This window comes from Cololabis saira, chromosome 21 (genome assembly GCF_033807715.1).
Source record: "Cololabis saira isolate AMF1-May2022 chromosome 21, fColSai1.1, whole genome shotgun sequence".
NCBI classification, from domain to species: Eukaryota; Metazoa; Chordata; class Actinopteri; order Beloniformes; family Belonidae; genus Cololabis; species Cololabis saira.
The window spans coordinates 36,763,620-36,788,195 of NC_084607.1; the positions used below are offsets into that span (position 1 = coordinate 36,763,620).

Below are 24,576 nucleotides of genomic sequence, written 5' to 3' on the forward strand. Positions count from 1 at the left end.
AATTGCATTACAGAAAATAAAGAACTTGATCACAATATTCTAATTTTCTGAGACAGTCCTGTATATATATATATATATATATATATATATATATATATATATATATATATATATATATATATATATATATATATATATATATATATATATATAGGCATTTATTATAATAATAATAATATAATAATATATTCCTTATTTATGCCCCCCCCTCCCCCGCACTTTAGTGTTGCCAAGGCAACAGACCACCGTGCTGTTCAGCATCAGCATCCATCTCCCTCCATCTTCCGGCCTGGTGACGCGGCGGTGACACCAGTCCAGCTGTCTCCTCTGTACACACACACACACACACACACACACACACACACACACACACACACACACACACACACACACACACACACACACACACACACGCCCATCAGCTGGAGGAGGGAGGAGGAGGGAGGAGGCGGACGTGAGTCCGGCCAGAGCGACTTCCTCAACGGCATCAGAGCAGATAAGAGCTCCCGACGCGGTGAGTGTTTCCTCCTCTTCCACCCTTCCACCTCCTCCTCTTCTCGCTGCTGGTTCGGGTGCGTTTCAGGACGCGTGGCTTTCCTGGGAATGGGAACTTTGTGACGATCACACCCGCTGATAACAGGTAAAGCCTGGTTTATGGTACCGCGTTAAATCGACGGCGGAGCCTACGGCGTAGGGTACGCGGCGACGCGTCCCCTACGCCGTAGGCTCTGCGTTGGTGTAACGCGGAACCATAAATCAGCCTTAACAGGTGGCTGCGCCTCCGCAGCTGCAGCGTATCCTCTCGTTTACTAACGCGAGACCCGACCCGGTGTTCTGCCAATTTCTGCTGCTTTGCCAGAAGATGCTACCTAATGGTTTTCTACCTTTGCAGATCTACAATTTTACTGTGTTTTGCTCTCTAAACCACTTCCTTCTCGCTTGCCAGGCCGTCATTGTAAATAAGAATGTGTTCCTAATGACCTGCCTGGTTAAATAAAGGCAAATGACTGAATGAATATCAAATAAAGCGATAGAATTGGGTTTTTTTTCTCTTTATCGCATAATGTTCACAAAGGGTAATGCAACTCATGTCATGGGTCGTGTATTTTGAAGGATCAAATACTCAACATCCCATATTATCAATTTTACATCGTGCAAGAAATGATTGGTGTGGCAATCAAACTTTGAAAATCGACTGTGCACATGCGCAGAACCACAAAGTAGCATTTCTGGGCAGGTAGCAGAAATTGTCAGAACACCTGTACAAGCGGACTTTCACTGAGGCAGAGCTGCTGTTTCTCTCATGTCGTTGGTCCCGACACTTCCTGCTCCGTCTCCTGACAGGACGAGTCTGCAGCAGCAGCAGCTGATAAGAGACGCTGCAGGCTCCGCAGGGTTAAAGCTGCTGCATACGACGGAGTATTAGGGTCAAACTGAGACAAAAAATAAAGTCACAATATTAGGAGAATAAAGTCGTAAGATTACGAGAATAAAGTCGTAATATTGTGAGAATAAAGTCCTAATATTACGAGAATAAAGTCGTAATATTGTGAGAATAAAGTCCTAATATTACGAGAATAAAGTCGTAATATTGTGAGAATAAAGTCGTAATTTTACAAGAATAAAATAGTAATACTACGAGAATAAAGTCGTAATTTTACGTGAATAAAGTCATACTACGAGAATAAAGTCGTAATATTATGAGAATAAAATTGTAATATTGTGAGAATAAAGTCATAATAGGGCTTGGTCGTCATGACGTCATCACCTGGCGGAGCCGCCCTGTTGGAGGCTACCTGAGCTGCTCTTCGGACCACTGCACTGTGTACAGACATGCTCCCTCTTCGTTTTGTCTTAGCCTACCGGTACTTGTAATCGTTACTTTCCGTTATTCTGTAACCATGGTAACCCGTTGCTGTGTTGTAGGTGCAGCAGCTCCACATAACAGACATGGGGAAAAGATCGCTAATGGTTTAACTTTTCACCGCTTTCCTGCTCGGAGGCAGAACCACTGAGACTGAGCATCTGATATAACAGAGTAAAAGAGTGAAAGAGTCGTCGGCTCGGTTGGATCTCGGCTGTAACGACCAAACATAACCTTCCTCAGTTTACCACAAACAAACACTCACACAGACCGGGGTCGGATCAAAACACGGGTTTTATTCCCCACTTCTCCAGCTAAACACAGTTGCTGGCCAGCTCTCTGCGCTGCGATTAACCCCAATCTGCAGATAACTTGTTTATTGAGGAAAAAATATTAACTCTATTTGTAGCTGCAGAGGAAACAAATAATAATAATACTATTATACTAATATTATATATAATAAACTACTATACTATACAAGACAGCTCCTCTTCCACAAAAGACGTGTGTGCTCTTCCTGTTAAAGTTCTCATAAATTACAACTATATTCTCGTAATATTATCACTTTATTCTCATAATATTACAACTTTATTCTTGTAATATTACGACTTTATTCTCATAATATTACAACTTTATTCTTGTAATATTACAACTTTATTCTCATAATCTTACAACTTTATTCTCGTAATATTACGACTTTATTCTCGCAAAATTATTACTTTATTCTCATAATTTTACGACTTTATTCTCATATTATTATGACTTTATTTTCGTAATTTCCAATTTTTTTTTGTCTTAGTTTGCCCCTAATACTCCGTCATACTATATATAGGCCTATGTACAACATTTATTCCAGAGTTTACTTGCTAAAGCTTAATTCATGGACTCTCAGCAGCTCAGAGACATGTTAAGTTTAGTTTGCTGGGGTTTTTAACTACTGACTACTGGGGGGTGGTAGTCTAGTGGCTACAGGTCTTGGGTTTGCTGGGGTTTTTTAACTCCTAACTACTGGGGGGTGGTAGTCTAGTGGCTACAGGTCTTGGGTTTGGAGGACCCAGGTTCAAGCCCCAGAATGGCAACCAAGATGAACCACCTTGGGCCCCTGAGCAAGGCCTTAACCCTATTATTTGCTGTATGGTGTGTGTCTGTATGGTGTGTGTCTCAGATGTAAGTGGCTTTGGTTAAAAGCGTCTGCTAAATGTTAGTAGTAATAGTAATATAACTACTAACTTTCTTCTTAAGTGTTTCCTATATGTGCCGTCACACTTTAACAGTATTTCATGGGGAGTCAGTGGGGGGCATCGTCAGGCATCCTGACGTGATGCGCGACGATGCGGGGCATCGTCGTCGCGGTGTGGGCTGTTCTGCTGTTCTGCTGCCTCTGAGCAGGGCCGGTTCTAGAAAATGATGACTAGTTTTGAGGACTAATTTTATCTATACAGCTCAAAACCATCACTAAACATGACTGTCATTTCAAGTGGAATGATACCAGTCAAACAATAATATTTAAAGTGTCTTTCAAGTGCATTTTTGCAGCAATATCGCTGCAGAACAAAGAAAATGCTACATTTAGTCTGGGCTACCTCACCCATCAGACAATCTAGCAACAGATGTTTCTTACCCTAGAAATAAAACATAGAAATTCAAAGTCTCTGTCTCATGACCACCGTTGTCTAACTTGCTGGTGTGGTTGTGCTTGAACCACTTCTGAATATCCATCGTTACTTTGTGTTAACGGAGCAGCAGAGAGCAGCGTCTTGCTGGTGCAGGAAACTGCTGGAAGCAGATGAGCGACGGACACTGGCTGATTTATGGTTCCGCGTTACACCAACGCAGAGTCTACGGCGTAGGGTACGCGGCGACGCGCAAGTACGGTGCACGTCGCCGCGTACCCTACGCCGTAGCCTACGCCGTCGATTTAACGCGAAACCATAAATCTTAATTAACCTTAATTCAGGCTTAACGCGCGCACACTTGTCCGTTTTTTTCCGTCTTTTCAACTGAGCATGCAAACACATAAACTGAGGGTGCAATGCATGCTCATGCACCCTCGTAGAACCGGGCCTGCTCTGAGCCGGGTCGACTCAGCGCCGTCAAAGTCGAGAGGGACTCAAACGATTGTAGCAGTTTTGTGAACGAAGGGCAGCCCAACAGATCCGTCTACGGCGGAGTGGTTTCAGACGTCCTGACGGCCCACGCGCTCCTTCAGCATTCAACGCAACACATGGTTTGGACTGACGTGAGACTTGAGACTTCCCAGGGGGCCAGCTGCTCCGTGTGGAAGACCGGTCAGCCATCCTCCAGTATGTTTATGGTCTGCAGACAAAAGGAGGAGCAAATCAGACCATCCCTGTTCATTCAGTGTGGGGGCTGGGGTTGTTCATGCTCAGATCAGATTTCATGCTGCGTGGAGCAAATATGTGATTATAAGAGCACTCTTGACTGTGGAGGACAAACATTTCCTGTGTTTGTCCTCATGTGTTCAAGCATGGACATGTATGAACAGACAGTCAAGTGTAAGTGAATGTGTGCATTAGGAGCGCAACAGCAACGGTGGCCCCAACCAGAGTGGCCAAAGAGCCTCTTCTGGTGGTTTTAAGACGATTGGGAGGTTAAGTGGTTGAAACCGGTTTTAAGGTCCACAGTGATCTCCCGCTTCTTTAAAGGTGGGCCAAACATGGTTGTAGGCCTATGGTGCTTTCCCACTAGTACCTACTCATAGCGACTCGCCTCGCCCCGGTTTTGTGCTTTTCCACTAGGGGTGGAGGCGAGTAGAGTTGATACTTTTCTGTATCTATTCTGCCGAGGTTCTAAGCTGCTGAGTCGGGCTGTATCTGACATCATCACACTACAGACCACTGATTGGTCAGGCGGTTGGCCAATCAGAGTCAGGAAGTGACATCATTTCACATCATTTCATTTCATTTTTTCGAAGAACAATGGCAGCACAGAAATCTGTGACTACGTTTACATGCAGTCAAAATTCAGGTTATTGCTAATATTCCGGTTACTGAAACATTGGTAATATTCCGTTTACATGGTGATTAATCATTCAGGATATCTGGATCAAACCAGCGACGCACGGAGAACGTCATGACACAATTACCGTCATTTCTGCTTCTACTTCCTGTATCCAAATTCAAAACAAATGCTGCGTCAACTTTTCCCTTTTGCCCTAGGTGGTTTGGAAAAGAAGACAATGACTACGTTTACATGCAGTCAAAATTCAGGTTATTGCTAATATTCCGGTTACTGAAACATTCAGAATATTCTGTTTCCATGGTTATTAATCATTAGGATATCTGGATCAAACCAGCGACGCGTGGAGAACATCATGACGTAATTCCCGTCATTTCCGCTTCTTCTTCCTGTATCCAAATTCAAAACAAATGCTGCTTCACGCAACTTTTCTCTCACCTTCTTGTAAATCTTCTATCCCGGTACTTTCTAGCGTCTACAAATGCAGAAATGTTCATATCCTTCATTACATTTATGAAGTGATTAGTCTCCTCCTGGTCTTGTGTTTCTCCGTGTTTATAAGAACTTCCTGGACTCAAAAGACCAGGATTCCTTGTGAACAGAGCATGTGCAGAAAACAGATTCATGTTCCGTTTGATGGGGATATTCCGTTTGCCGTTTACATGACCCAATATTCAGGTTTTAAAAGGAGTAACCCAGGGCTCATATTCAGGTTTTTAAAAACCTGAATATGAGCAAATTGGGGTTATTCAAAGGGGTTATTGGTGTTTACATGGACGTGCAAATTCGGGTTATTGCCAATATTCAGGTTTTAAAAGGGTTATTGATGCTGGAAACACAGTCACTGGCAGCACAGAAATCTGTTCCGTGGTCAAATTCCGAGGTGGAGACCTTCTTAAACCTGAGGGCTGAGGAAAATATCCAGAGAGAGATAGATGGGGCCACGAGAAATGAAAAATATACCAGGAGATTTCTCAGTCCATGTCTGCTGAAGGCTACAGACGTCACAGCACCTTCTCTCCAACCCGCCTACTTCTCATCTGGGTATTGAAAAGAAATGAGGGCAAGGCGGGTCGAGTCGGGCTGAGTAGGTACTAGTGGAAAAGCACCATTAGTTGGGACAAAATGTCATTTTAATGGCTAAATACAACAAATCAGCATGACATAGATGCGGAGGGACAATTACTCAGGACATCTGCTCCATCACAAGACGCCTGTGCTTTTGGTCTGCGTCAGCAGTTGAATTGCCTGGTAACTGTTTGACTGTGTGTCAGATCATGGAGGATCCCGCCCCCCGCCACGGTGGCTCCGTGTTCGCTGGGCTGGTTGGAGCATCGCAGGTCCTGGGTCTGGTCTCGGTGGTGCTGACCGGCGTGTGGATGGGTCACTTTCGAGGGGGCTTCGCGTGGGACGGCTCGGCCCAGGAGTTCAACCTGCATCCTCTGTGCATGGTGCTGGGCCTGGTCTTCCTCCAAGGGGACGGTAAGTGCACCCAGAGTTAAATCTGATTCCATGAGATGTACGGAGGACATATTTGTATTTCTTTGAGAAATTTCAGTGCACCTCCACAGAGACAGCCTCCCAGATGTCCTTTTTAAAAAAATATTTGTATCCTGTTTATCCCCTCCCTACTTGAGGAGTGAGCAGCTTCTTTTCACCAGACAGGGTGGGGCTTCTCCAGCCGGACTTGGGCATGGAACAATCACGTTATTCCGGCCAGACCCCCCCCCACCCATGTGGCGCCCCGGCTGGCCAGAGGGGGCAGTATACAGCCCATGCATGTTTTTGTGAGGGTAGCCGTTACGGCCTCATAACAGTAAATTCAATTCAATTCAATTTTATTTATATAGCGTCTAATACAACAAAAGTTGTCTCCAGACGCTTTACAGAGACCCAGAACATAAACATAAACCCCCGAGCAATTATTACATAAACAATAGCAGGTAAAAACTCCCCTAGTGGGAGAAAAGCCTAAAGCCAAACAGTGGCAAGAAAAACTCCCCTTTAGGAGGGAAGAAACCTGGACCAGGACCTGGATCATAAGGGGGGACCCTCCTGCCGAGGGCCAGACTGGGGGGTCGGGGACGTCAACAGCACAGCAGGCAGGTGGAAGCAGCAACGGGATGACCGGGGGTGGGGACCGCAGGCAGGTGGAAGCAGCGACGGGATGACCAGGGGTGGGGACCGCAGGCAGGTGGAAGCAGCAACGGGATGACCGGGGGTGGGGACTGCAGGCAGGTGGAAGCAGCAACGGAATGACCGGGGGTGGGGACAGCAGGCCAGCACGCAGCTCCCGAAGCTCCGGCCCAATCAGCAAGCCCCAGGTTAGGTTCAGGGTCGGGGAAAGGTTGAGAAGGGGCAGGGCCAGGGAGAGGAGTCTTGACGGACAAATCTCTCCCCCGCCTGCCCGGGCCGTTACCCTGCCCCTCTCACTCCCACGCTGCAGGTTCCGGTGTTGCATTCAGAGATGCTCTTCGCCACCAGCAGAGTACACAATTAGGCTCAAATGAGACCACAACATATTAAGGACGCCCCACAAAGATTTCAAGGGTGAAAAAAACAAATTTCATTGATTTGTTGTTTTTAAATTGCTGGGGAGAAAATAAACAAGGAAAAAGGTTAACCCAAAAGTAATGAACCAAAAGGAGATGGAGATCCCGGCCAAAAAGAACAAAAGAGGGGTAAGCACAGGGCCAGGCAAGCGATGGGCCGTCGAACCATGAAGAAGAAGAAAGAAAACCCAGGTAAACCTATAACCTAAAACAAACCGACAAAACAGGAGTACTACCGGCAATCTCCAACTTTAAAATAAAATAACAAACTAAAATAAAATAAGAAAACTCTGCCATTATGGACAAAGGAAAAATGAGGGTTAACTGTTCCCAAAAAGGGAAACAAATCAAACCTTTCCCTGCTACTGCTGCCCCCAGAGTGAGAGAGAGCGAGCCCTCCCTCCTCCTCCTCTTTATCCCCAACCTCCTGATTGCTAACTGACTGCCAGCCTGTGGAGGAGGGAACCAAGAGGAAGGAGAAGGGAGAAGACAGCAGCATTTACACTGTGGAGCAACCCATACCTGGCCACACAAAACAGTATCTCACATTAGCTACCCCAGGGTGTGGCGCTGAAGTCATGGCATGGCAACTTAACACTCACTCAGCGCCCACAACGTCCCTGGCGGGAATTGAACCAAGGACCTTTTGCTGTGGGACGGCTGCACTACCATCTGCGCCACCGCGTCAATGCATCTCTATTATTGTGCGGGCATAAACTCTCAGAGTTTTGCGGGAGCGGGCGGAAGTGGATAGAAACACAGGTTGTGGGTGCAGGCGGTAATGATCAGAAAGTCAGTGGGAGTCGGCAGGAGCGGTATAAAGAAAACGCACAGGGCTCTACCCTGAACCGATGGCCCAAGTCTCTCCCCACCAGTCCCTGCATTCACCAACTCATCAGCATGACCAATTCAATTCAATTCAATTTTATTTGTATAGCGCCTAATACAACAAAAGTTGACTCCAGACGTTTTCCAGAGACCCAGAACATAAACCCCAGAGCAATTATTACATGAACAATGGCAGGTAAAAACTCCCATAGTGGGAGAAAAACCTTAAGCCAAACATACCCCTTTTACACCAAGCTGGTTCCAGGGCTGGTGCTAGTGCTGGTGCTAGAGCCGGTTCGCGGTTGGTTCTAAGTAAGAACCGTTTGCTTTTACACAAGCTGGTGCTGCCCAGCAGCTGGCCAGAGAGCCACGTCATCACGTTACTGTATACGTCATCACCACTCCCCCTCGTTTTCATCCCCACCCTGATCAGGAAGCTGAGAGCCAAAAGCTGTTTTAATTTCAGCTGTAGCGCTGTTAATATGGCACTTTATTAAGTTTTCATATTTTTTCAGGTAAAGTAACCTTTAAGATCCCCAACCTGGGCTCAGTTTATCCAAATAACGCCTGTTAAGAAATTTGCTCTGAAAATTTCGGAATTTCTGGCTGACTGCCGGCTCCGGAGCTGATTTATGGTTCTGCGTTAAATGGACGCAGAGCCTACGGCGTAGGGTACGGCGTACGGTGCCCGTCGCCGCGTACCCTATGCCGTAGGCTCTGCGTCGATCGTCACACGATATGAGGAAGCCGACAGTTAAAAGCTGTTTTAGTTCCTGCTGTAGCGCTGTTAATATGGCCATTTATTAAGTTTTAATATTTTTTTCAGGCGTAAAAGTAACCTTTAAGATCCCCAACCTGGGCTCAGTTTAACCAAATAACGCCTGTTAAGAAATGTGACTGGAGAGCCGGCAGCCCCGGGGCACAGCAGCTCCTCAGCCGGCTCAACCTGCGCCGTCTTCCCGGGGGAGAAACCTGCAGCTCTGTTGAGAATTACCTGTACGCTGGATGAAAAAAATCATTTAGGAAGATAAATGTTGGTTTAATAGATGACATCTATCAGTTGTAGCTACGCCTGTTAAGAAATTACGGCGTACGGCGCGCGTCGCCGCGTACATCAACGCAGAGCCTAGGGCGAGGGGGAGTATTGGGACGCACCCCAAGTGTTGCTGCTGGCTTCTCAAGCCTTTCTTGGACAGCAAAAGTTTGCGATCCAGCAAGTTGACCATTGCTGCTTCTGCTTTACATCCATTTTAACGTTAGATTTTAACAGTCTGTTAAGTTAACGGCCGTCTTCAACGCTCCGTTGTTTAAAAATGGCGCTCTTCCGTGTTTACTCCTGCTTTGGTTGTTCAGTAACTCCGCCCCCAGCCCTTGACGTAAGCACGTAGCCCCCAACGTAAAGCGGTTCTTACGCCTGGCCCAGCAAAGAGTTGGGGCTGGTGTAGCACCAGTTTTGAGAGCCAGGAGCCGGTGCTTAGGCTGTGTAAAACCAAAGAACTGGTGCTAAGTCTGGCTCTAGCCCAGAACCAGCCCTGGAACCAAAAGTAAAGTAAAAGTAAAAGGGGTAACAGTGGCAAGAAAAACTCCCCTTTAGGAGGGAAGAAACCTGGACCAGGACCTGGATCATAAGGGGGTAGAAACCTGGACCAGGACCTGGATCATAAGGGGGTAGAAACCTGGACCAGGACCTGGATCATAAGGGGGGACCCTCCTGCCGAAGGCCAGACTGCGGGGTCGAGGATGTCAGCAGCACACAGCAGGCATGTGGAAGCAGCAGTGGGATGCCCAAAGGGGGGTGGGGGACCGCAGGCAGGTGGAAGCAGCCAGAGTTGGCCAGAGTTGAGCTGAGCGGAGAAACTAATCTGGAACTGGACCTGAGAGGGAGGTGGACCTGAGAGGGAGGTGGACCTGAGAGGGGAGTGGACCAGTGTTTAAGTAAAAAGACACTGTCTCTGCTCTGAAATCAGATATATTTCAGGCAATAAGTAGTTATGGTAACAAGGACTTGTTTTGAATGATATTCTTCATTCAAATGCTGCATGTGTGTGTGCGTGCGTGCGTGCGTGCGTGCGTGCGTGCGTGCGTGTGTGTGTGTTGTGAGTGTGGGGATGTGTGTCTTAGCCTCAAGCATGATTCTGACTTGTTGCATGAAGATAACAATGACCAGATGGCCATCGGCCCACTTCCATCCCTCCACCCTTAGCCAGGAAGTCGGGCTCGAACATTAAAAACAACTAAATGTTTGCAGCAGTGTGTGTGTGTGTGTGTGTGTGTGTGTGTGTGTGTGTGTGTGTGTGTGTGTGTGTGTGTGTGTGTGTGTGTGTGTGTGTGTGTGTGTGTGTGTGTGTGTGTGTGTGTGTGTGGACCCATGGCAGCAGCCAGTGTTCAGCCTAGATCAAAGCTGATCGATCCTGAGGAGGTTGGGATGATTAGCTTTCCCATCAGCCCGCAGCAGAAGGTCTTGCTGTTCTCTGCAGTCTCACACTGACTTAACTCAACTGAATTTTAACTGCACTGTTTATTTAGCCATTAAAATAAACCCAGAAACAAAGACTGGGAGAAAAAAAAGTTTTACACAGCTTTTTGAAGTGAAGGCAAGGGATAGCGGTTAGCTGGCTGCGGGAAAGCCGGTTCTGTGGGTCCATTGGTTCTGGAAACCCAACTTCTGTCTGCCAGTGTGAGACCCCCAGCGCTGCAGGAGTCCAGAATTCTGTTTACGTACATGTTTATTGCAGTTGTTGATGTGATTTTGAACTTCCCTGGTCTAGTAAAGTAGTTTGTAGCACTGCTTCATCAGAAGGAAGCAGTCGTCACGGCCTCTTTCATTAAAGGGGACCTATTATGGCATTTAATGTATATTTTAAACAGGCCTTGAATGTCTTAAAAACAATCAAAAGCTTGTTTTTTCTACATAAATCAGAAATTCAGCCTGTGGGCCATGTCTCTAGTTTTACCGCTTCTAGCCTCAGAATCTGTGCTGGATTCTGAGGGGAATGGGGGCTAATGAGGCTCTGCGCTGATTGGCTGCTTGAATGAAGTGTAGCAGAGGAGGAAACAAAGCCTCTCCGGGCAGAAGAGCAGCGGCTGCGTAAACTATTAAACCGTGTCCTAACTGCATGCGATGCGATCGAACTTCAGTGACAAAATCAATTCCATTGCTTTATTTTTTTGTATTGGACTGTCCTAACTGGCCGTGAGTTTAACGGTTTCAGTGTGGACAGAGAGAGTTTAACGGTTTCAGTGTGGACAGAGAGAGTTTAATGGTTTCAGTGTGGACAGAGAGAGTTTAATGGTTTCAGTGTGGACAGAGAGAGTTTAATGGTTTCAGTGTGGACAGAGAGAGTTTAACGGTTTCAGTGTGGACAGAGAGAGTTTAACGGTTTCAGTGTGGACAGAGAGAGTTTAACAGTTTCAGTGTGGACAGAGAGAGTTTAACAGTTTCAGTGTGGACAGAGAGAGTTTAACAGTTTCAGTGTGGACAGAGAGAGTTTAACAGTTTCAGTGTGGACAGAGAGAGTTTAACAGTTTCAGTGTGGACAGAGAGAGTTTAATGGTTTCAGTGTGGACAGAGAGAGTTTAACGGTTTCAGTGTGGACAGAGATAGTTTAACGGTTTCAGTGTGGACAGAGAGAGTTTAATGGTTTCAGTGTGGACAGAGAGAGTTTAACAGTTTCAGTGTGGACAGAGAGAGTTTAACAGTTTCAGTGTGGACAGAGAGAGTTTAACAGTTTCAGTGTGGACAGAGAGAGTTTAACAGTTTCAGTGTGGACAGAGAGAGTTTAACAGTTTCAGTGTGGACAGAGAGAGTTTAACAGTTTCAGTGTGGACAGAGAGAGTTTAACAGTTTCAGTGTGGACAGAGAGAGTTTAACAGTTTCAGTGTGGACAGAGAGAGTTTAATGGTTTCAGTGTGGACAGAGAGAGTTTAACGGTTTCAGTGTGGACAGAGATAGTTTAATGGTTTCAGTGTGGACAGAGAGAGTTTAACGGTTTCAGTGTGGACCGAGAGAGTTTAATGGTTTCAGTGTGGACAGAGAGAGTTTAACGGTTTCAGTGTGGACAGAGATAGTTTAATGGTTTCAGTGTGGACAGAGAGAGTTTAACGGTTTCAGTGTGGACAGAGAGTTTAACGGTTTCAGTGTGGACAGAGAACGTCCGATGTCAGGCATCTCGACGCGATAGTCGGACGCTCTCATGCAGTTACACAGTTTAAACGGATCTTAAAGCCTGATTTACGGTTCTGCGTTAAATCCACACGTACCCTACGCCGTAGGCTCTGCGTTGGTGAAACACAGAACCATAAATCAGCCTTTAGTTCCCTGAAGAGGGAACGGGTCTCCTCGTCTTCACACTAATTCACACAGGAAGATTTAATTGAATTCTAAACAGTTACACCACAGTTATTTACTCCGATTCCTCATCATTTCATTTCTTATGTTACAAGACAAATGAATCATGTTAACTGTAAAGAAATCACAACACTGAATGTTCACAAATGGCAACTTTATTGTTAAAAAAATAAAAGAACATAAGTTGTATATAAATAACATGTATGCACTATTGCTGGCTCAAGGAAGGACCGTGCGTCTTCTGAAGGTGTCGTTGAACAGATTCAGGTGCTTGGAAGATCTGAAACCATAAACAGAAATAAATGTATTACGGTACTAATAGAGCTCCGTAACACGGAGTAACACCGGAGCTAAGCTAAATACTTAGCCCATGCAAAGATCATACATATACAAATATAAATAACATAAAAAAATAACGTCACTTACCGCTGACTCGTGTGCAGTTGCCGGGTCCGTGCTGTTGGAACAGATCCTTTTATGAGGGTATGTGTCTATGCAAAACCTAATTTTTACTGTCCCCTCGCTGTGGAAACAGTCACTGCTTCTAAACAATGGCTGAGCTACAGCCAGCAGAGATAGTTGTGGGTGTGGTTTTAGCAGCGGAGGCCGACCTATGGAAATCGCGCCTGTCGTTACGTAACGATAGGAGCAGAATCTGAACGACTCGTAGAAGTCACATGACACTGGACGGCTCATCCGGGCGGCTGTACAGACACTGCAGAATTTGGTTGCTTTCCTCCTTCTCTGAGTTGGCAGGCTGAGGGGAGACCACTTTATATATGTTAAAGCAAGAAAAAAACTGTTTTTCATAATAGGTCCCCTTTAAACATCGGTACGTACAGTTTTTCTAGTCACGGCAGGAGGGTCCCCCTTTATGGTCCGGGTCCCGATCCAGGTTTCTTCCCTCCTCCATTGTTTATGTAATAATTGCTCGGGGGGGCCATGTTCTGGGTCTCTGGAAAGATCCCAGAGACAACTTGAGTTGTAATAGACGCTTTAGGACGAAAACGGAACTGAACTGAAACATGAGCTCAGCAGTCAACAGTCCACTGTCTTGTAACTGTGGCAAGCATGTAGTCTGTTATGCAGATGAAGAAAAAGCACATGCAGAACCCAGTGATGTGTCTTCAAATGGAGACGTGTCAGACATCCTCCTGATGGCTTCTGTGTCCACCGCCCAGGGCACTTTCCCTAACGAGGGTAACCACGTTAGCTCAACTGCTTCGGTGCTGGATTGAATTAGAGCCATAAAGGAAAAGGTCAGTTAGACATTAGATGGGGCCTGAAAAGGCAAGTTAATGAGCGACGGAAACACCCAGGGGGGTTTCACACAGCCGCAAACACAGGTCCACCCTAATGTTGTTGCCGCTGACATCAAGACACTTTTTCTGTGCTGATCTGCGTCTTTGGCCTCTTTCAATATTTGTCAATATTGTAGATGAGGCCAGTCAATGTGGAGAAAATAACCTTTCAGAAAGCCCCACATAAGACCTCTTTTTCTTCTTTGGTATTAATTTCACTATCTAAAAAATGAATGTGGAGCTTTGAAATGAGCATGAAGCTGTAGCTGGAACAGTATTGCAGCTGCTGGTTCAGGTGGCTACCGGTGGGACTACCAGTGGGGCTACCGATGGGGTTACTGGTGGGACTACCAATGGGATTACCGATGGGACTACTGATGGGGTTACTGATGGGGTTACCGGTGGGATTTCAATAGTCTTGTGTGTGGCGCCACAGCGGATGGTGGCCACGGTGAGTTGGTGCGTGTTACTTTGCCAGAATTTCCTCTTTTCCTGCTCTGCCCAGCTGGCCTCAGGCAGGAGGGTCCCCCTTTATGATCTAGGTCCTGCTCAAGGTTTCTTCCCTCCTAAAGTTTTCCTCCATGGCCTCACTGAAGTCCTCCCAGACCCAAGTTTTTGCCTCCAGGACTGCCCAAGCTGCGGCTTGCTTGGCCTGCCGGTACCCATCTACTGAGTCTCACAGGCCAATATAGCCCCGGTAGGACTCCTTCTTCAGTCTGACAGCATCCCGGTCCGTCCAACTTCCTCCTCCACCAGCATATCCAACTCACCGCCAGGTGGTGATCAGTTGACAGCTCAGCCCCTCTCTTCACCCGAGTGTCCAAGACATACGGCCGGAGGTCAGATGAAACGACAACAAAGTCGATCATTGACCTCCGGCCTAGGGTGTCCTGGTGCCACGTGCACTGATGGACACCCTTATGCCTGAACATGGTGTTCGTTATGGACAAACTGTGGCTAGCACAGAAGTCCAACAACAAAACACCGCTCGGGTTCAGATCGGGGAGGCCGTTCCTCCCAATCACGCCTCTCCAGGTATCACTGTCATTACCCACGTGAGCGTTGAAGTCCCCCAGTAGAACAATGGAGTCCCCAGTTGGAGCACCATCAAGTACCCCTCCCAGGGACTCCAAGAAGGCCGGGTACTCCGCACTGCTGTTCGGCCCGTAGGCACAAACGACAGTGAGAGACCTTTCGCAAGGAAGCGACCCTCTCGTTCACCGGGGTGAACTCCAACACATGGCGACTGAGCTGAGGGGCTATAAACAAGCCCACACCAGCCAGCCGCCTCTCACCCTGGGCAACTCCAGAGTAGTGGAGGGTCCAGCCCCTTTCAAGGAGCTGGTTCCAGATCCCAAGCTATGTGTGGAGGTGAGCCCGACTATCTCTAGCCGGCATCTCTCAACCTCACGCACAAGCTCCGGCTCCTTCCCCCCCAGCGAGGTGACATTCCATGTCCCTACTGCAAGGGTTTTGGTCCAGGGAAAAGATCCCTTCTGTTTTTATGTATAAAAAAAGTCAGCGTTTCCCAATTCTGCTGTGAGACGGTGTAAATAACAAGCTAGGGTATCTCTTTGGTAAGTGTTTGTATATGCATGTGTTATAAATAGCTGCGCTGATGTTTCCTTTCTGTTGCTACGTACTACAAGTTATTTGTATAATCAATGTATCATCATGCAATATGTCTCCCCCTGCTGAATTTTATGTGCTGTGATTATCTCATGTTTTTTGTTCTCATTCTCTCTGCTCTCTTGCTGAGTGCAGACGCTTCGCTCTCTTGCTCCCCCGCTTTGTTTTTCTTCTCTCCACTGCAATCTTTTCTTTTCTGCAAAACAATTTCTGGAAAGCAGGACCTGGATACCTTACCACCGGGAGTTTAATTTATGATAGTTACCGAAGACAACCAGTTTTATTTTAAACCGTTTTAGTACTCTGTGAGAGTAACTTATCAGCAGCACGAGCGTGCGCTATCGTGACGGGGATTGAAGAACTCAGCTAGCAGCAGCTAGCAGAAGCTAATTAGCAGCAAGATGCCTCCCTTTTCCATGGATGATTACCACAAACTGCTCCAGAAGATACCAGTACTGGAAACAAAAATTCACAGGCTCGAAGTGAATGGTGAGATAAATGGACAATATAGGAATTAATCTACTCTGACGATTTCCCAAAACAGTGAAAGGGAGCAGGCTAATAGAAACCTAACTAACACCACCAAGACGCAACACTACAAATCGCCTCCCTCAGATCTGAGAAGACGGTTGTCAGGCATAACCCGGCACCAGCTGACTTTGGACGACATCGAGTGGCCTGCACTACCATCGCACAGGAATGTCTCTTCAACCCCAGTACCCGGTAAGAGAAGGAAGGGTACAACAAAAGCTGAGAGCAAATCACCCCAAGACACAGCGATTCTACTGGAGAACAGATTTACTCCACTCTCTCAAAATCCTGACTCCTTGAGAGAAGGCTTCCGACTCCAGAGACAGGTATGAGGCTAAATCCCTTGCTAAAGGGCTACAGGCAGAGCTAACAACTGGGCCTCGTACGCTGATAGTGGGTGACGGAAGTGTGAATGAGATAAAATGCTTCTGCAGCAAAAACACAAAAGTACTCGGTTTTTTTTCCAACGACATGGTGTCTGATGTCACAAAGAAGATCCGGAGCATTGCTGCGGAGCATCCAACAGTCAAAGCTGTCGTCATACACACAGGACCCCTCGATGTTGTGAAGCAACAATCGGAAGTATTAAAGCAAGACTTCACTGATCTGATAAACAAAGTTGCATGCTTAAATATTGAGGTGTTTTTCAGTGGACCTGTACCAACGGTTTGGCAAGGAGATGAGAGATTCAGCAGGCTGATGATGTTAAACACATGGCTCAAAGATGCATGTGCTGCTCAATCAATGCATTTTATTGACAATTTCAACATCTTTTGGGGTCGCAGACATCTCTTTAAGGCAGGTGTCTCTCGTCTGAACAAGCCAGGAGGACAATTGCTAAGCAGCAACATTTTTTATCATCTACGTCACATCAAGCAGCCCCCGTCAAGAAGAAGAACAAGAGACAGGATGTTCCAAAACAACCGATAAGACGACGCTGTGGCGAGAACGCTGAGATAAGGACTGACCACAGAGAACAGAGTCAGAGAGAAACTGCAGGGTCATCATCCTTATCCTCACCCCAACAGGGGGAGTCTCCCCCAGCCCCGACAGGAGACACCCAACCCTTTTAATGTCGATGTAAAGCACTTTGAATTACCTTGTGTTGAATTTTGCTATATAAATAAACTTGCCTTGCCTTGCCTTCCCAGATTCAGGAATTTCCATCTGTTTGATATTTTGAGGTTTATTAACTGGATTATTGTTTATTTTTTGTACATTATTTCTTAACATGATCAGAACCAGCTCATGTGGATATTGTGGTTGATTGATTGGCAGACAGCATTTTCAGTGTCTTTTATTATAGAAACTCTGTGATCAGCTGGGAGTGTGTTCACCTTCTGATGACGTCTAACACCTGACTTGTCTGCCTCTCCCGTCAGCCATCCTGGTCTACAGAGTGTTTCGTAATGAAGCCAGAAAGAGCGTGAAGCTGCTCCACGGCACCATTCACCTGCTGGCTCTCATCATCAGCATCGTCGGTGAGAGGGTCGTGTGTGTTTGTGCCAAACGTAACACCTGATACCTGTACAAGTCTTGCCAAGAACAAGCCCTGAATGCCGTGTCTGGTTTATTGTAGGGATCGTAGCCGTGTTTGACTTTCACAGAAAGGCCCAGATCCCCGACGTATATTCTCTGCACAGCTGGTGCGGCATCGCCACCCTGGTCCTGTTCTGTTTACAGGTATACACACACTTGCACGTGCTCCAGGTTAACGCCCATCAGAACACTAACATTTTAACCCTCCTTTTCTGCCAGTGGGTAATGGGTTTGCTGTTCTTCCTGTTTCCCGTGGCGTCGGCATGGTTGCGGGCCACATACCTCCCCGTCCACGTGTTCTGCGGCCTGATGCTGCTGGTCATGGCCATCGGGACCAGCCTGCTCGGCATCACAGAGAATCTCCTCTTCAGAATTATGTAAGTCTTACAGCTTCTGTTTGGTTATATTATTTAACCAAACATCAGATTGTCCAAAGGTAATAAAACAATCCTCATTTACGCCAAAAACTGCAGATGTACAGACATTTTGTTCTGATTGTGTGGTGCTGAGTTGCTCTGTAGCTGTTGCCGCGGGGTATTTGCATAAAAACCGTTGAATGCTTTGATGAATCTGATGCTGGCGTCTGGACCAGAAAACCTCTCTGGGGAGATGAGTCTGGACCAGAAAACCTCTCTGGGGAGATGAGTTTGGACCAGAAAACCTCTTTGGGCCCGATTTACTAAGATCCTAAATAAAGAGTACTAAATTGCGTGTGCACTGAACAAGTTTGCGCGTGCTGTTTGCGTGTGGTTTGCGGGTGATCAACTAAGATTGCGTGCGCAATTGATAACAGGTGCAAACAGCAGTATTTAAATGAGGTGTTGCGTGTCTTAAGGTTTGCGAGCGCAAACTCTGCGCCATGGAGAGTGGATGGAAAGCACAGTCACAAGTCACAAGCGCAAAATGAAATTTGACGAGTTGGAGTTAGAGATATTAGTGGAAGAGGCAAATAAACACATTCATGAACTACAGCAAATACATTTAAACATTACCAAAAGAAACGCAATATCGGAGAAAACCTGCGATAGAATAAATGCAGTTGGTAACACAAAAAACGGAAAAACGTCTGGTTTTTCATATTTCAATTTTAGGCACAGATCAAAAATACGAAATAGAAAAACGGGCCACAGGACTGAATTTGATTTTAATATTGAATTGGTCGGGTTTACGTGACCCGGCGGTGCTCGGCATGATCTGAGGAGAAAAAGACATCAGACACAGAGCTGGAGAGCGCTTTGATTAATCTATTTATGAGTTAAGTTTTTATTCAGATGTCCACAGTACATTGCAAATATTATATATTATATAGCAAACACTGACAGTAAATGTGTGACAGACGGGACCATCATATGGCCGAAAGAAGAGAAGTGTTCAGAACAGCGCACAGAGCGCACAGAGCAGAGAGCGCTTTGCCACCTCGGTGGCAAAGCTGTATCCTGGGGTGCCAATGACGTGATCTGTAGTTTGCATTATTCGTTTTGGAATACTCAATTTAGATATATACTGCATGGGATTTGGACTCAGAATAATGGCTGTACACAAGTATTTACAGCTGATAATGAATCACTGTGAATACATCAATGTCAGTTACGTGTATTGAATGGATGGATGACAACTAAAAGCGTAATCAGACAAGCTTTTCAGTGTTATTTTGGACATAGACTAACATGACAGCTTGGACATCATTTTTAATCATCTCTCCAGTCTTGATGCTCCGGTCAGCTCGAGACAATTGTCTCCAGCTGACCGTGGCATGCCGTGGCAATTATAGCCATTATTCTGAGTCCAAATCCCATGCAGTATATATCTAAATTGAGTATTCCAAAACGAATAATGCAAACTAGTAGATCACGTCATTGGCGCACAATAAGAAACACTTTTTTCTCCATGAAAACACGTGATTTATTTATTATCACAAATAAAAAAAATGAAGATGCCTCCTGTGGCAACCTTTTGCTGAATAATACTCGATTTAACATTCAAATAAAATATTTTTCCTTTTGCATGTGGAGAATCCTCACCACAATAGTAATGCTGTGCAGATTAGCACCTTCCTTTCGAACGTATTAAATACAGACGCAATCACAATCCCCGCAAAAACTTTCAGGCTTGAAAGTAAATCTCATTGCGTGTGGTAAATGGAGATATTTGCATCTTCCCCTCCCAGTACTCCAAGTACTAAATGGATTGCGTGTGTTATTTTGCGCACGCTATTCTTTGCACGCTGTTAGTAGATCAGCTGGCACCTTGGTTTGCGGGTGCTGTCAAGTTTGCACAGGTTTTTACACACGCAAACCTTTAGTAAATCAGGCCCTTTGGGTAATCCTTAAATAATGGTTGAGGGTTCCATCACTGGCCTGCTCGGGGAGGCAGCTCATGTGGGAGAAGGATGTTGGCATGTGGGGGGTGCAGCTCCGTTATCCATTAGTGCTCATCATGTTTTGGCTGATCTGTTTATATTTGAGTGTTTTGTGATATACTGCCCCCAGCTGGTATGGAATGTCCACACCTACTGTAAACAGGATGCCTTTAAAATGCTCTGTTTAGTGCCATCCATCCATAATGAACTACTCTAAATTGAGGTGGCTGAGGATCCTAAAGACAGAGAGCTCCCTCCTCCTTCTAATTAGGACCTCTGAGATACCAGCACAAGTCTACATGTGCATGAGTGGCTGGGTATAAGAGAGCTTTCAGGCCTGATGCCGTCGCCTAACTGACAGAAAACAGGGCTAGCGGTAGTAACAATGGAAAGGATGATTTCAATACATAAAAAAGTTATCTGTCATCTGTGTCTAGTATATAAAACAAAAGCCCACAAAGGGGGAGGGGTTTAAGCCGACAGTTGGACCAAGACAAGCATCAATCCTTAAGAGCAGGAGATCTTTTGGTCACAACTCTAGGGATGTTTCAGATGTTCAGAGCTCAGTGAAAACGGTGACAGACTCCTGCACTGCTAACAAAACTCCACAGAAACTCCATTAAGTGCCAAGTTTCACCTTCGGTTCCATTTTCTTCTAAAGCAGGGGTTGGCAACCCACGGCTCTAGAGCCCCATGCGGCTCTTTAGCGCCGCCCTGGTGGCTCCTGGAGCTTTTTCTTTTTTTTCTCTCTCTCTTTCTTTTCCTTTTTTTCTCTTTTTTTTCCTTTTTCCTTTCCTTTTTAATCTCGACATTTTGACTTTTTTCACAAAATCTTGACTATTTCCTCGACATTTCGACTTTTTTCTCGACATTTCAACTTTTTTCTCAACATTTCAACTTTTTTCTTTTTTCTATTTGTGTTTTGTGTTTTTGGTCCAATACGGCTCTTTCAACAAAGAGATCAACGTGTGTGTGTTAATGCTGAATGTTTCCTCTGCGTGTGTTAATGCTGAATGTTTCCTCTGCGTGTGTTAATGCTGAATGTTTCCTCTGCGTGTGTTAATTCAATTCAATTCAATTTAATTTTATTTATATAGCGTCTAATACAACAAAAGTTGTCTCTATACGCTTTCCAGAGACCCAGAACATAAACCCCCGAGCAATTATTACATAAACAATGGCAGGTAGAAACTCCCCTAGTGGGAGAAAACCTTAAGCCAAACAGTGGCAAGAAAAACTCCCCTTTAGGAGGAAGAAACCTGGACCAGGACCAGGACCATAAGGGGGGACCCTCCTGCCGAGGGCCAGACTGGGGGTCAGGGACGTCAACAGCACAGCAGGCAGGTGGAAGCAGCAGCGGGATGACCGGGGGTGGGGACAGCAGGCAGGTGGAAGCAGCAGCGGGATGACCAGGGGTGGGGACAGCAGGCAGGTGGAAGCAGCAGCGGGATGACCGGGGGTGGGGACAGCAGGCCAGCACGCAGCTCCCGAAGCTCCGGCCCAATCAGCAAGTCCCAGGTTAGGTTCAGGGTCGGGGAAAGGTTGAGAAGGGGCAGGGCCAGGGAGAGGAGTCTTGACGGACAAATCTCTCCCCCGCCTGACTGGGCCGTTACCCTGCCCCTCTCACTCCCACACTGCAGGTTCCGGTGTTGTGCATTCAGAGATGCTCTTCACCACCGGCAGAGGATGCTGCATCATGTACAAAAGAGAAAAAAGAGAAAAAAGGGGGCCAGCACAAGAAACTACAGGAGCGACTCTAACACACTAGAGTTTACACTACCTAGAGATTTGCCAACACCAGCTAGAGGTTTACTAAACACTAACTATAGGCTTTACTAAACAGAAAGGTTTTAAGTTTAGTTTTAAAGGTGGAGGTGGTGTCAGCCTCCTTAACCCAGATTGGAAGTTGGTTCCATAGTAGTGGTGCCTGATAGCAGAACGCCCGCCCTCCAAATCTACATTTAGATACTCTAGGAACTACGAGTAAACCTGCACTCCGAGAACGGAGAGCTCTGCCAGGAACATAAGGCACTATCAGGTCTTGCAAATAATGCGGAGCTAAGCCGTTTTGGGCTTTATATGCAAGTTATAAAATCTTTAATTGGATTCTGAATTTTACAGGTAGCCAATGGAGCAACGCTAACACTGGAGAGACGTGGTCTCTCCTGCTGATTCCTGTCAGTATTAGGGCTGCTGCATTTTGGATTAGCTGATAATGCTGAATGTTTCCTTCCCGTGTCCGTAGGCCCACCTACTCCCAGTTTGCTCCAGAAGGGGTCCTGGCCAACACCCTGGGGATCCTGCTGGTGCTCTTCGGGGTGCTGCTGTGTCACCTGATCACCAGGGAGGAGTACAGGAGCCCCCCAAACCCCGAGGAAGAGTCTCTGTCCGTCCACTTCAAGACCCTGACGGAGGGGGGGTCCCCAGCGTCCCCCTGACGGAGGGGGGGTCCCCAGCGTCCCCCTGACCTGCTTCAGATCCCTGACAGCTCATCAGAAAAGGTGCACGTCTCAACGTATAGCTTTGGTTCAGTGAAGTAAAGGATGAGGGGCGGGAGCTGGAACGACCAACGCCTCCTGCCAACCGGACCCACCACCAGAACTGGAGTTGAGGGGGGATGAGGGGGGATGGCATCCCACCCTGAAATAAAAACGGTCCAAATCATCCCCCCTGTAAAACTGTCATCCCTCCTTTCCATCCCTTATGTCATTTCATCAATGAATGTGGTTTTACTGCTATTTCAACATTTAGAGTCATCACCAGAAAAATAACACCAGAAAAATAACTTATTTGATTTATTTTCACCTGTTTCAAGTAAATTTTCAGATAATTTTCAATAAGAAGATTTATCTTCTTATTACAAACAAAAAAATCTTGTTCCACTGGCAGATTTTTCTACTTATTTCAAGTGAAAATCTACTTGAAAAAAGTGAAAATTGTTGTTTTTTCCAGTGATGTCTTAAGTGTAATGAGATTTTTTTACTAAAATGAGACATAACTAGAAATAAGACAAATATTCTTGTTAATATTGTGAGTTTTTGCAGTGATCCATTTTACTTATCCTGTGAAGGACAGAGTCATATTGATAAGTTCAGAAAAGTGTTTTTTATTGTTGTGTTTTGATGTATTTGATGTAAGCCCAGTGGATATTTAAAGCTTACAGAAGGCTGCATTTAACTGCTGCTATGTCATTCCTGCAGTATTTCTGCAGGTGTTTTGGTCACTGCTATTATTTGTAATATATTATATTATTTGTAATCAGCACAAATTATCTGTCCCCATATGATCAAATCCACCATCCCCCCTGGTTTTATTTTACAACTCGAGTACTGGTTACACTGGTGTGAGCGTCTAAACATCTGGCTTATTCTGAGGTGCTAACATTTCCTTTAAGTGGCATCAAATACTTTTCAAAAGTTGTGAATTACAGCTGACCCCATTCAGCGGAACGACTCGGATGTGTTCACATCTCCGCCGCCGCCAGGTTGTCGTCTTGTGGGCTCACTGCCGCGTTTCAGCGCAGTAAAGTGGAACCGCAGCGGCCGTTTTTATTTCAGGGGGGGATGCCACCCCGCCTCATCCCCCCTCATCTCCAGTACTGGGTGTCAGTCACCGCACGACCACAGCGATCAGTTTACCGGTACAGTGGTCTGAAGTTTGTGTGTTGGTTGTCCCCCACCCTCCAGGGGGCGCTGTCGCCTCTCCATCCTGATGTTCTGGACTTGTCGCTGTGTTTGGATGTGATCGTAGACGTGTTAGAGATGTTAAATTCATGTTCTTGAACAGCTTTCATGATTGTGATTTATGACTCAGCATCGGTGCCTAAGAGAGAACTTTGCCAAATTTCCGTTGTTGGAAACTATTTATGATGTATTTCATGTCAGTGTCTATGTTCAAAAGGAAGTGAAATAAAAAGTTTGTGAACGGCTTTGCTTGTCATTTGGATGTGAACGTCTGCTGCATTCACGCTGGTGTGAAATCCCAACTAACAACCTCACATTCAGCCAGATTACGGAAGAGTATCAGGGCCAGGCAGGAGAATACATATTTGAGAGGGGAAGATTTTTTTTTATTGTGCACTTCGGGAAAAAAGTCGAAATGTCGAGAAAAAAGTCGAAATGTCGAGATTAATGTTGAAATACAATTTCGCGAATAAAGTCGAAATTTCGCGAATAAAGTCGAAATTTCGCCTTTTTTCTCAACATTTCAACGAAATTTGGACTTTATTCTTGCCAGCAACAGCCCAACTTAGTCCTCAGGACTGTCAGGAAGACACTTCAGGTGATGATTTGATGAAAGTGAAGATTGCACAAATGCATCATTAGGGCAGAAGCTACTGTACGAGGAGTCTGAGTATACTGTAAATAAAATTTTATTGAATAACTGACGATAGAATCTATGTGACCGGCAAGTGTTTTTTGTTTTTTTTATTGAGGCCAGTGGGGTGGCCAGCAAATTTGTGCCCCCCCCCCCCCGGTGGCGCAAGTCGTTCAGCTTCGTTCCTCTCAGTGAATTTAATGTAACATGAGCTTCATCCAAACACATGTGCTCTGTTTTACATGTTTAATAATGTTTTTGTTTTTTTAAACTGCCGTAACAGTCCTTGGTTTAAATATGAACTCATTTTATAGTGAAAAATCCCACAC

General features: G+C 45.8%; 1 protein-coding gene across 1 annotated transcript; it reads left to right on the plus strand.

Annotated features, from left to right (window-relative positions):
* Positions 1 to 267: 267 nt before the first annotated feature.
* On the plus strand, positions 268 to 22,725 carry LOC133421966 (transmembrane ascorbate-dependent reductase CYB561). The gene is made up of 6 exons (XM_061711784.1): positions 268 to 514; positions 6,118 to 6,325; positions 17,415 to 17,513; positions 17,612 to 17,715; positions 17,791 to 17,948; positions 22,176 to 22,725. The coding sequence occupies exons 2-6, from the start codon at positions 6,121 to 6,123 to the stop codon at positions 22,366 to 22,368; spliced, it is 759 nt and encodes a 252-aa protein (XP_061567768.1). The 5' UTR covers positions 268 to 514; positions 6,118 to 6,120; the 3' UTR covers positions 22,369 to 22,725.
* Positions 22,726 to 24,576: the final 1,851 nt, after the last annotated feature.

Excerpts from the sequence above, each read along its gene's own strand:
- LOC133421966 (XM_061711784.1), top strand. The coding sequence starts at position 6,121 with ATGGAGGATCCCGCCCCCCGCCACGGTGGCTCCGTGTTCGCTGGGCTG. Across the intron at positions 17,514-17,611 it reads TCTCATCATCAGCATCGTCG|GGATCGTAGCCGTGTTTGAC; the intron begins GTGAGAGGGTCG and ends GGTTTATTGTAG. Across the intron at positions 17,949-22,175 it reads AATCTCCTCTTCAGAATTAT|GCCCACCTACTCCCAGTTTG; the intron begins GTAAGTCTTACA and ends CCGTGTCCGTAG.